The 12985-nt window shown below is 36.0% G+C and overlaps 4 protein-coding genes and 1 non-coding gene across 7 annotated transcripts in view; 2 read left to right on the top strand and 3 right to left on the bottom strand.

Annotated features, from left to right (window-relative positions):
• LOC129790048 (solute carrier family 35 member B1 homolog) overlaps positions 1–12985 on the bottom strand; it is a 766332-nt gene that overhangs the window by 654129 nt on the left and 99218 nt on the right. The gene's annotated exons all lie outside the window — the stretch shown is intronic.
• LOC129790128 (mediator of RNA polymerase II transcription subunit 27) lies at positions 2–1433 on the top strand. Of its 2 annotated transcripts, XR_008750535.1 has the most exons (4): positions 2–200; positions 273–633; positions 705–1108; positions 1194–1433. XR_008750535.1 is itself a non-coding variant. In XM_055827412.1 (3 exons), the coding sequence occupies exons 1-3, from the start codon at positions 25–27 to the stop codon at positions 1056–1058; spliced, it is 891 nt and encodes a 296-aa protein (XP_055683387.1). In that variant the 5' UTR covers positions 2–24; the 3' UTR covers positions 1059–1433. The 2 variants fall into 2 exon arrangements, 1 of the variants encoding a protein (XP_055683387.1); XM_055827412.1 differs by having other exon boundaries at positions 705–1433.
• On the bottom strand, positions 1061–5592 carry LOC129790036 (clavesin-1-like). Its single transcript, XM_055827207.1, has 6 exons — positions 5376–5592; positions 2999–3173; positions 2312–2474; positions 1994–2247; positions 1511–1723; positions 1061–1381 (listed from the first exon to the last, which is right to left on the bottom strand). The coding sequence occupies exons 1-6, from the start codon at positions 5379–5381 to the stop codon at positions 1179–1181; spliced, it is 1014 nt and encodes a 337-aa protein (XP_055683182.1). The 5' UTR covers positions 5382–5592; the 3' UTR covers positions 1061–1178.
• Positions 1840–1921, top strand: Trnas-cga (transfer RNA serine (anticodon CGA)). The gene has a single exon. It is a non-coding gene; the product is annotated as a tRNA-Ser (tRNA).
• On the bottom strand, positions 11234–12686 carry LOC129790248 (tRNA (guanine-N(7)-)-methyltransferase). The gene is made up of 4 exons (XM_055827683.1): positions 12173–12686; positions 11917–12020; positions 11455–11855; positions 11234–11388 (listed from the first exon to the last, which is right to left on the bottom strand). Exons 1-4 carry the CDS (start codon positions 12286–12288, stop codon positions 11284–11286), a joined length of 726 nt encoding a protein of 241 aa, XP_055683658.1. The 5' UTR covers positions 12289–12686; the 3' UTR covers positions 11234–11283.

Raw genomic sequence — 12985 nt, 5'->3', positions numbered from 1 at the left:
TGAGTGTAAAAACAAAAACAAAAGATGACGGAGCCATTGCATACAGCTTTGAGTGCGATTAAGGAATTAAGATCAAGTGTGGGGCAAATATTTGAGTCCCTGAGTGGAGGAGTGAGGGCTGAACATGGGGTCGAAGGAAGAGATGCGAAATATTTGCTGGAGTTGCAGGATTTACTAAATGCCGTCACGATGAATTTGAGGTTAGATTTCTGTTTACATCACCAAAATTCAATAAGAAGATTTATAAATTTTCTCGTTTTCCTGCCTTCCAGGGATGTGGAGGCGGCTATAAATGTGCTAACCCCACCAGCAGGACCCTTTAATTTGGGCAATTCATCCTTCTTGTCGCAGGAGACAACACAGGATCGTCAAGCGCTTTACTCGCAGTTGGTCAATAGCTACAAATGGATCGATAAGATCCGCGAGCACTCCAATTTGGCTGCCAATCTTCTGAGTCACAATGCCCTGAAAAGATCCTATTCCACGAATTCCACAAAGCGACGTCGGCCCCTCACTTCGAGCCACAATGTTCTTCCGCAGCAAGTGGATCAGGCACTCCAGGCCATCGATAGGAACTTCAACGACATGACTCTTAAGATCTGGAGGCCTTTTGCCACCAACGTAATCCTCCATGTAAGCTTCAAATCTTGAGATTTCTGTCTACAAAGGATTTAAGGATAATTGTCAATGAAATTCCTTTTTAGATAAGCCTGAGCAGAGTTCTGAAAGCTGCAATTGTCTTCAAGGGTCTCATGATTGAGTGGGTGATTGTAAAAGGATTCGAGGAAGCCCTGGACGACGTGGATGACTTGTGGACCGAATCAAGACACAAAGTTTTCCAGCAAGTCCGTGACCACACCCACTCAGCTATGCTCCATTTCTACTCTCCAACTCTTCCGGAACTTGCAGTCCGGAGTTTTATGACATGGATTCACAGCTACATCACTCTCTTCTCGGATCCATGCAAAAAATGCGGCCTCCACTTGCACAACAGCCTCCCACCGACATGGAGGGATTTTAGAACCCTTGAGCCCTTCCACGTGGAATGTAAGCACTAAAATCACCCGGAAACTCATTTAATGGACGGACTAAGAAGTGGGGATACAAAGTATATAATGAAAAATAAGGAATACAAAATAAGAACACCAAGTCCCATTTTTTTTCTCCTAAAACAATACTCAATCCACCTCCAGCTTCCGGAAACTTCCCTGTAATCCGTGGAATGTGGAACCCATTGAATCCGTCTGAATGCCACAGGCTCGATTGATGGCGCCCAGAGAGCCTTCCAGAGCTTCCGGTGGGTACATATCTAATCTCAGCTGCATTCCGTCATTGTGGAGAATCACTGGTTGTTTGGCCTCCAATTCCTTCTTGAAGAGTTCTTCAAGGAAAGAAAATTAAAGATTAAAAATAAATTCTTTTCATGAACAAAAGATTAATTTTTTTTTAAATGACTTAATTTTATTATCAATGCAAATATTGAAAAAGAAAAGAATGTCAAGGGCTTTACTTATCATCTCTGCCATGGGCATTATGCCTCCATATTCAGCCGGAAGGAGATCTTTGTCAATGTAGCGGTAGGCTCTCTCGAGATTTGTGCACAGAACAACGCGTTTCCGAAATTTTTCACTCACAAGTGAAATCCCAAAATCAACGGCAAATTTAAGGCTGGAATTTATGTTGAATGCCACGAGCCTTTTGTGACGCATCGGGATGGTACGTTCTGAAAAAAAAAAAAATTGAGAAGAATAATCCCAAAAAACGTCGTTAGATTATAAAAAAGTTTGAGAGAAAATGACGCAATGAGGTGATGTAACTTTGGCCAGCAGCTGCCGGTTCGCAGTCGTGGCCGAGTGGTTAAGGCGTCTGACTCGAAATCAGATTCGCTCTGCGAGCGCAGGTTCGAATCCTGCCGGCTGCGCATTTTTTTTACTTTTTTGCAACATTTTTTCTCACTTTATTATGCAATTTTCCCAATTTTCTTGCTAATTACCTGCATTTTTGGCAATCCTGACGGCTTCCTGTGGGGTAAAGAGGGTCAAGTGTTGCAAACCAATTTTAGCTGCATCCACAACGTAGACAAACCCTCGAATTTGATTCTCCTCATCCTCCAGAAGGGATTCGTATGTGAGAGCATGAACTTTGAGCATGTGATAGTTTTTATGCTTCTGCACATCGAATACACCTGGTCGATGCATAATTACTCTACGTCCTAAATGGTCACGCTGTGGCAAGGCAAAAATATATCTGCAAAATAAGGTAGGAAATTTAATCCTGAAGAGAATCTTCTTTTTTTAATCCTTCCATTTACCCCAAATCCAACAAATCATCAATCTCTGGTACAGTCATGTCCAAATTGTGAAACATCTCCCCATTGCGAACTTTACGGAGGAGCAGATAGCGCTCTATACATTCCTGAGACTGAGGAACGCTGAATTTCTTATTCCTCAAGAACCGCAATATAAAATTGGAGTCTGGATTAATAAAAAAAAATGAAAATTGATAAGTCCTTTAAATTAAATATGAAAAGAAAAAGAATCTGATTTTTAAGAAAAACAATTTATTTAAATAGAGTATTTGTAGGGGAACGTGGCCCATTCAGACCTCTTAGTATCTTCTTTAATCCACTATTAATTAAAATCAATAAAATTCAAAATATAGAAAGTTAACACTTTGGAGGATTTTTCTGGCCACTGTGGCCAATTTAATTTTTTAAATCGTCAAAAAATGAAATTTTGATAACTATATTATTGAGTAGGTAAGTTCAATTACATCAAATTCGTTAAAAGAAAACTTCTTTTTTCTTATTTTTTTTGGAAAAATATTTCCTTTTTGAGAGAAAATTAAGTTCTAAGTTTGAAGTTAGATATAACGAATCCTCCAAGGATTAATATTGATAAGAATATTAATTTTACTATGTAATTAAATACGATTTTTTATCCACCTTAAACGGACCTTTGGAGGTCTGAATTGGGTCACTTTCTCCTAAATATCTTACCAAGACGAGTTGAGAGGATTTTTGGGTGCTGAATCAACCAATTTCTGATGGCTTCAAGGGTTGATTTTCTAATTGCATTTGTTTCGCGAAGTTCACGTTCTGCACACTCCTTAAGATCATCATTCAATTGGAAAACATAATCATCGGCGGGTGTTAGAGCTTTCTCCGGAAACTCCTGGAAAGTAATTAAGTTTTTTGTGAAGTCTTAGAAGGATAAAAGGGACTTCAGAGCAGATGCGTAGTTCCCAATTTTCATGTATAGAATATGAATTTTAATTAGAAAGTTTTTAATAAAGAAAAAATCAAAAAGAAATTTTAAAAAAGGTTTTTTAAAGGATTTTCCAAGATATTTTTTATGCTCTAAATGACATTTGGAAAAATATTTTTTATTCTAAATTGAATGAAGAATTGAATCGATTACGACGAATTGGCAAAAATTTGCGTTTTCTTCTTGTTTTGAGGACTGGTCCTCTCTTAAAGAATTCTTCAAGAAAACCCCACCAGTCGTTCAAAAAATCCTCCTGATGTATTCTTTTCTGCACAAAAATTAATGTTTTTGACTTTATTCGTCATTATTTTATCAAGTTGAATCAACCGAGGTTTCTCTTTGTAAAGAAAAACTTTATCTTCTTAAGAACATGTTTTCTATAATTTGATTTGTTGTCTGACACATAAAGCAACATTGTAAGATGCTAACAAGATTAAGCGCCGGACCAAGGAGAATTTCAAGTTGAATGTCTTTTTTGCCAAATCCAATTCAAACGTTTTAATTTAATCGTAAAAAGAACTATTACTATAAAGAAAGTCCCAAATAGCTGAAGAAAAAAACTTAATCTTTCGTATGCCATGGGCAAAAATTTCATGCGCTTAGCAATTAGAAGTGCTCAACAACAGAGATTATCCATAAATTAGTCAAATCTTGTGCGATCTTTGTACCTTAATTGTTCTAGGAAGTCTTTTGTTAATTTCACTACAAAAATTTTATTGAGACAATTTTTGCACATTGTTTTTTCTTTAAGGCATTTCTAGAACATTAAAGTACGGGCAGGGGCGTAGCCAGAGCCAAATTCTAGGCCAAACCACTTTTGCTTTTTTATCTTTAATTTTGCTTTTGCCATGAGGCATTTAAATTATAGTTATTAAGGATTAATTCAGGGGAGAAAATGAATGAAAAACAGTACAATTAGAACCAAGGAAGGAAGCAAGATCACCACGACACTTTATTTTTTAATTTTATTGTTATAATAACTTTTTGTAGTCGTCGAATTAGCCTGTTTTATAGAATCTTTTTATATAATTAAGAAACTAATAATAAAATGAGTGGACTTTAATATTTGAAAAATTATTGCATTACAAAGTGCATATCTCAGAGGTCAATCAACTTCCTCCATGGCGTACGGAGGGTTAAAACTCTTAAATTTTTTCTTACGCATTATTGCCCTAATTTAACAATCATTCCTGCAACATTTTAGGTTTTCTCAGGTGCTCTAAAATAAACTTAAAAATCACTTTAAAATATTTAATTGTTTTTATATAAAAACATTTACTTTATTAGACTATAAAGTAATTAATTTGTCTTTAATTGGGAATATCCACAGCGTAGATTTTTTTTTATGAAAGATGTAAAGTTACATGAATCGAATTTTTCAAACTTTGTGGCTCATTTTTCACATATATGGGCCATATATCTTTTTATGTTTTCACGAGCATAAAATTAATAAGGACAACCCTTTCAAAATATTTCAAACTCTATATGGTCATTAATTCGTCGTTCATAAATTTGTTATTCCTGCAAATCATCCAACATCATAATGCACAATTTTGCAAGGTTTTAAGTACCCTACAAGAGGTGTTACAATATCTCTGTGCAATTCAGTAATAATGCCGCGCTGTAGTCATCCACTTTCGGTATGTTAGTAGTGTCCCCCCATTTAAGCACAAAGGAGTGCATAATACAAAAGATTTAGAAATTGCATAATGTCATCGGTTTGGACTGCAACATAAATCAATTTGCAATCTTTCTGCACAGCTAATTTGACGCGAGAAAATCATTATTAATGCAATCTGTGTGGGGTAAAGGGAGAGAGATTTTTTGCCAATTGACTTTGCACTTATGAGTGAAAAAATTGCACAATTGCATCGGACCTCCAGTGTCTGGGACGCCAATGCAATTCTTATGACATAATCCTTTTGTATGCCCCACAGAGTAGGTACATAAAGTGATGCTGTGAGGTGAGAGCACTTTCGATTTCTTCTGTGATGGTGGCCCATTAACACAGTAACTGCACTGATGTTGTGCAGAGAAAGTGTGTCACATGCAAAAACAATTTTTTTTCTTTGGGAAATGTACGCGATTCACGTTGAGAAACACTTTTACCTTCATTTTTACAAACAACACCAAAATTTCACTCACAGAGCACTTTTGCTTTCGTTCACTCGTATCACTTTTACTCGCAGCTTGAGGTCTGCGTTTGGGCGATATGTCTCACACGTTGTCTTTGGAGGGAAGAAAAAAGAGCGATCTCAACTCCACGACAGCTGCTGCACAAGTGACTACGGAACGGAGCTCCAGTGTTTCTTTATGGACACCTTCAACTCTTTTGGGGGATAGACAATCTTCGCGCGCTGTACGTGGTGAGTAACTGCTCCAACTGCTGTAGCAAAATGTATGGTGTAACACTGACATAACGCCAAGATTCTTGCTTCTCTTTTTTTGTATCTCAACTTTAGTTTTTTTGCATAAGAAAAAAATTATACAGAAGAGCCACAAAGGCACTATCATTAAAGTTCCAAGCTATAGGCCAAAACAGCCCGCAATGATCTGTAATGGCGAAACACAGAGCCAGTACATATTTTGATCAGAGCTGGGAAAGAGCATGAATTTTGTGTGGAAGTACATGAAAACATGGCATGCAAAAAACCATGTTAGTATAAAGCTGACCTTGTCCTTTATTACGCTTTTTTCAGTAAAAATCCACATTATAAAATAAAATTGTAAATTGTCAGGAAAAGAGTAAAGAAAAATTCGCGCGTGTCACTCCATGTGCGACTGAAGTCAATGATTTCTCATGAAAACAGCCCAGAGGCCCTCTCTGTACAGACGCCGTGCTCTGTGCTATCCCAAAGTACCTTATATTGCATCACAATACACGCGTAAGAATAGAAAAAAATGTACTGGTAAGCTGACCAAGCTTACGGGAGCTGTGTTTCTTTCAGCGTACCAATTTTGTGAGAGCAAACTAGAACGCGAATTAATTTAAATACGCGCAAAGTCGGGAAAAGTTGAAAAGTCATACCCTAAGAAATGTTTGGAAGGCCATATCTCGAGAACGGATCCATAGATTTTCATAAATTTTTTTTTGTTTGAAAGGTCTTGAACTCAGCTATAACATATCGAAAAATGAAAAAAATTTATGTCGCCATTTTCGAAAAATTCGAGTTCGAAATTTTCGAAAACTTTGTTTTCGATTTTAGCGCCTCTTGCGGTCATTTCTCGAAGTTGCAATGTTCTAGACATTTGTAGGGTTTCACGAAACCTTTCATTTGCGCTTGAGTTGATCAAGATCGGACTTGTAGAACCCGAGATATGACATGTCAACTTTGGAAGGCTATATCTCGAGAACGGATCCATAGATTTTCTTCATTTTTGGCATGAAGCTAGATAATATGGTCAGCTACAACATATCAAAAAATGAAAAAAATTTATGTCGCCGTTTTCGAGATATTCATCGAAAACTAATCGAAAATTTTGTTTTCGATTTTTGGCCCCCTAGCGGTCACTTTTGAAACTTCGGATGTTCTAGAGAGTTGTAGGGTTTATTGAGATCTTTCATTTGACCCCGGCTGATCAAAATCGGTCAAGCCGTTTTCGAGTTATGGTCGATTTTCGATGAAAAATTGTGGCGGCCATATTGACTAAACGGCTTGACCGATTTTCGAAAATGAGGTATCGTTGGAAAGCTCTTGATGTCCCCTACAACATATAAAAATTTCAGATTTTTACCTATTACAGGGGCTGAGATATAGCGAAAACAAAATTTTGAGGTTATCCAAAATGGCGGACGCGGGGGTGGGGGGTAAAATTTGACATCATAATCGGATGTCTTCCAGTCGATATTTAAACTTTGCCGTTTACCGCAAGTCTCTATCTATTACCGTTCTCTCACAATTTAGCGTTATGTTCCGGACGGCCGGACGGACGGCCGGCCGGAAAAAATTTTTTTTGGCGCATACGTTTTTTGGAATGTGGGGACCCTAATTCGTGCTCATCCCAAGTTTGAGCCCGATCTGACGACTTTCGATTTTGCTCGGTACACAAAAGCTGTGTCTGAAAGAAACACAGCTAAAAATTACAAATCATTCCAATTATGTTTTACGTCTATGCTTTAAAAAAATCTCCAAAATTTATCTATCAGCCCTACATATCCAAATTCTTACGTAAAATCTCATCAGACGGAACTATGCCACGCAGAGTTCACCAAAAAAAAGGTTGAAGTGAAAGAAAAATCAGCTTTTGATCTAAAACTCGTTTCAAGAACTACATAACTCATAACACATGGGCAAAAACAAAAATATTTGCCCATCTCCCCTCTCCACAAAAAAAATGCATTTCAAACGTGCTCAAAGTTGTAAATTTATTATTGAATGTTATGTAAAAATGTGAGAGGAAAAGAACGAAGACATCACGATTATTCAGAGCATAAATGATCTCAATTTCTTTCTTTTTCTTCTCTTTGTAACAATTTGTTAAAACAAGGATGGTGGAAGTTGCAAAAATTAAATTTTTTGTATATTTCTTTAAAAAACATTTAAGAAAAAACTTTATAACTTGCGAGTTTATGAAAAAAGTTTCCGCAATTAAGAGATTTAATAAATGCTGTGGTCATAAAAAAAATTACCATATAAGCAAGATGTTGAACTTCATTGAATAAATATTTTGCTTCAACGCGTGAAAATTTGAAAATTTTATTTATTTTGGATAGATAGTACTATTTCTAATTAAAAACTCTGTCTATACGCTAAAACGTAGTAATAAGTTAGACATACTGTCGTATGCCTATATTGATTCAAAGAAATCCTGAAAAACTACTTACCTATTATTATATTTATTATTATATTTTGGCGCTACATCCCATATAGGAACAGGACCGGCCGCCCTATATGATGTTGTTGTTCTCCTTGCGGAGAAGTATAGTGGGCGGCCTTGCTAGATACTACCACTATACTATATTTTATATAATTCTTGTCCTGGTTTTTTCGCCCAACTGAATTGAGAAAGAAAGATCACGCAAATATGCACAACTCGGACTAATTTCTAAAATGAGATAGAGTCGATTTTATCCTTGGGTAACTAGAAAACTAACTATGGAAAATACACGTAAAAGAAAAAACACTCCAAAGGAGAGTCTCATGTTCTAATTTTAAAATTATGTCCTCGAGTAAAATTGTTCTTTTTTTTTTTTTATCCGAATTTGTCCTGGAAATTTTAGTAAAGCATTTCTTCAAAATTGTCTACAAAATCCAATTCTAAAATGATTTTTCTAAAAACGGAAGAGATCCACAAAAAATCTTAATCTTTTTAGATTCATTTAACTTTTAAGAAAATGAAAAGATTTTATGTTGTTTTTATGCTTTTGAAGTAAACAGTGTAATGTTCTTAAGCGGAAATGGGTAAAGTTAGCAGATCTAGGTTAATAGCCCGATAATAACTCATTTCTACGGATTTTTAGGATTTTAGTGCGGTTTATGAAACTTTTAGGAATAATATTTCTTTATAATTTGTTTTTTATTTATTCAACAAGAAATTCTTAGGTCAAACAGTTTATCTGAAATATCTAAACGTTAAGATTTTTTGATTTTGTTCCAGAACTCAAAGAAAATTAATCAAAATTAAACAAAAATTATTTTAAAAAATTCTTTGACGATTTTTTTCGAAATTAGCGTAAATTTTTTTTTTATATAAAAGTTAATGTCTTTATTTTTTCCAAACGTAATTGATTTAAAATTCCTTCAATAAAATTTTCTATTAAATGAAAAGAGATGATTTTTTTTCCTGGATAGGATATTTAATTAAAAAAAAATCAACGAATAAAAAGATTAATAAATAATTTATAAAAAAAAAACAAAATTTTATACCAAAAAAATCTTACTCTCATGTGTATGAAAATGCGAAAAATGTCAAGAAATGTGTTAAAAAATGCCCTATAATTTGGCATTCACAGTTTTCTTACCTTAATTATCCGTTAGAATTACGCAAATTGTTGTTTTTCATTGTATAAAATCGAATAAAAACGAAATAAAAATATTTGAGGTAAATTTATGTAAATTCCAATAAGGTGTAAAGATTTTTATAATCGAATCTCAATTTTCGAAAGAGGTGTGAATTATGGTTTAAAGATACAAAAAATTTATAATCAATCATCCAGAAAATTTGTTTATTAAAAAAAAAGAAGAATTGCGTGAATTTCCCATGAATCATATTCATACGCCAAGGAAATTAAATTCCATATGAGCATGATAATTTGAAGTACAATCAAATGAGAAAATTGACGCGAGAGATTTCCAAATATTTTCTTTTAATAAATCCCCCCAAAGCGCGTAAATTTTTCGTTTTTTTTTTCAGTTGTTGGCAAAATGAAGAACATCTTGGAGGACACGTTAAGAAATGTACTGGTAAGCTGACCAAGCTTACGGGAGCTGTGTTTCTTTCAGTGTACCAATTTTGTGAGAGCAAACTATAACGCGAATTAATTTAAATACGCGCAAAGTCGGGAAAAGTAGAAAAGTCATACGCTAATAAATCTTTAGAAGGCCATATTTCGAGAACGGATCCATAGATTTTCATAAATTTTTTTTTGTTTGAAAGGTCTTGAAGTCAGCTATAACATATCGAAAAATGAAAAAAATTTATGTCGCCATTTTCGAAAAATTCGAGTTCGAAATTTTCGAAAACTTTGTTTTTGACTTTTGCGCCTCTTGCGGTCATTTCTCGAAGTTGCAATGTTCTAGACATTTGTAGGGTTTCTCGAAACCTTTCATTTGCGCTTGAGTTGACCAAGATCGGACTTGTAGAACCCGAGATAAGACATGCCAACTTTGGAAGGCTATATCTCGAGAACGGATCCATAGATTTTCTTCATTTTTGGCATGAAGCTAGATAATATGGTCAGCTACAACATATGAAAAAATGAAAAAAAATTATGTCGTCGTTTTCGAGATATTCATCGAAAACTCATCGAAAATTTTGTTTTTGATATTTGGCCCCCTAGCGGTCACTTTTGAAACTTCGGATGTTCTAGAGAGTTGTAGGGTTTGTTGAGATCTTTCATTTGACACCGGGTTGATCAAAATCGGTCAAGCCGTTTTCGAGTTATGGTCGATTTTCGATGAAAAATTGTGGCGGCCATATTGACTAAACGGCTTGACCGATTTTCGAAAATGAGGTATCGTTGGAAAGCTCCTGATGGCCCCTACAACATATCAAAATTTCAGCCTTCTAGCTATAATAGCGGCTGAGATATAGCGAAAACAAAATTTTGAGGTTATTCAAAATGGCGGACGGGGGGGTGGGGGGGTTGATTTGACCTCATAATCGGACGTCTTCCAGTCGATATTTAAACTTTGCCGTTTACCGCAAGTCTCTATCTATTACCGTTCTCTCGCAAATTAGCGTTGTACTCCGGCCGGCCGGCCGGCCGGAAAAAACTTATTTTTGGCGCATACGTTTTTTGGAATGTGGGGACCCTAATTCGTGCTCATCCCAAGTTTGAGCCCGATCTGACGACTTTCGATTTTGCTCGGTACACAAAAGCTGTGTCTGAAAGAAACACAGCTAAAATCTTCTTTTTAAATCAATTAATCAAACTCCATAGACTGAAGAAATTCCAGAAATTCATAAAAAGTGGTTCACTCATCAAATTCATGTTTTAATACTTTTTTTTTGCAAATCACTAGTTTTATTTTTCTCATACATATATGGCGATTAAACGAGTTGTGTTGAAGCAGCTGAAGCAATAAAAAGGAATGCAGTAGTTGAGTGAAGAATATTAAAAATGCAAAAAAAATTCTTACCCGGTAGAGATCAAAATTATCATACTAGAAATGACACTGACCAGTTTCTTTGTTATTACGCTTTAATTTGTAGAGAAAAATGTTTTAATTGTAGCATTTTGTTGGGTAATTAGGAAGCTTGCAAGAAAAAGTAAAATGAGAAGAAGAAAATTAAACAGAATCGGATTTAATTTTAAGATATTCTTTTTAATTAGTTAATATTACATAACATTTTGTCAGAGACGTCGGAAAATTGCAGCAAACTTGCTGCCTTTATTGCGAGTTACCTTGATACCTTCCTCGCTTGTTTCGTAGAGTTTCTCAACGAGAGGATCATCCATCTGGTAGAGAAAAAGGAAGATTTATTAGAAAATAAATTAAAGAAAAAACTTTTAGGGTGTTCTCACCAATTCCTCCAGAGGAATCCTCTGGAAATTGGGATGCTGACTGAGATGCTTGACCATCCATTCGTGGAGATCCTCCACATCGGTAATGGTGTAGATCATCCCTCCACTCTTCAGGAAGTAGCTGTATTCCGTCAGAAGCGACGGATTAATAATCCTCCACTTGTGCTTGGCCTTCTTGAAGTGTGGATCAGGATAGAGGAAGAACATCTTTGACAATTGAGCCTTGTGGAAGTAGTTGGGAAGGTACTTCATGGCATTCGTACGGATGCAGGCAACATTCTCATAAGTTCCCGGATTATTTCCTCGCAGCGCCTTAATTTTATCCATCACGTAGTCTGAAACCTTCACCCTAATCTCCATTCCCAGGGAAAACTTATCAGGATAGATCTTCCCCAATTCAACTGAAAAAAAAATCAGAGATTAGTCTTCATTGGAAGGGAATCCCGTGAGGATGACACTCACTCAGGAAGCCCCCGTAGCCGCATCCAATGTCGAGAAATTCCACTTTGTTGTCCCCAATGTTTGGGTACAAATCTGCCCACACCATGTCATCCGGATGATATGGGCTGCAAGTAAAATAAACTTACATCATCTTCACCCGTTCTCAAAGTAGTTGGCATTGATTTCAGCGCAAGTTCAGGCTTAGTTTTCCCACAAAACTTGTTTTCCATTGCAAAATTATTTGCAATTGCAACATTCCGGGCACGTGCTAACTTACTAGTCAAATGTGTGGTCCGAATGTGGATTGGAGTGGGCTCGTTGTCTGTAGTAGCGCTTCTGGGGTAGTTGAATTACTTCCGGTCCTTCATTTTTCTTCCTTTTGGGCCTATTCATTATTTTTATTTATATTTTGCGAAATTCACGTGTGTTTACAATTTGGTTTGTGTGACATTTTCTTCTTCTTCTTCTTTTTAAATTTCTCAAATTTGCTTTTTTGACTACTTTTTGAAATTGGCGCCCAAAATGTAGTTCCAGAAGCCACCACTGCTAATTTTTGGAACATTTCGTCGAAGAGGAAATGAGACGGTGCACGCCACTGATACTGTCTCCCTCACACTTTCAGTTTTTCGCTATTTTCTCGCGTTTTTCGCCGAATTTCCCAGCGAAATTACCTTTTTTGGGACCAGGAAGCGACGCCGCGTCGATTGGCATCGCCAGTTCAAAACACTCAAAATTTCCGCCAGAAAAAGTCGTATAAAATGGTTTTTTTAATCCGACGAATTTCGCGTCCAATTTTTTACTGAAGCTCCCCGGGGCCCCCCGGAGCATTTTCAGCGTAGGCCCAAGTCGCAAAAATGAATTTTTCCTGGAAAAATAATTATTTTAAAATTTTTCCGCACAACACAAACAAACATTTCACACACACATTCAAAAAAACACACCTACACAAAATGCCAGAGTGAGAGGAAAGTATATTTCTCATGCTATCTCGTGAAACATAGAGAAAAGAAACATGAAACTCCTTACGGATGTGAAACATGAGAACCACGGTGAAGTTTTTAGGGGTAAAAACAACAAAATCGTCGTATAA

Source organism: Lutzomyia longipalpis, chromosome 1 (genome assembly GCF_024334085.1).
Source record: "Lutzomyia longipalpis isolate SR_M1_2022 chromosome 1, ASM2433408v1".
NCBI lineage: Eukaryota > Metazoa > Arthropoda > Insecta > Diptera > Psychodidae > Lutzomyia > Lutzomyia longipalpis.
Note: the sequence above shows the minus strand (reverse complement) of the source record. Positions and strands in the feature narration are given on the sequence as shown.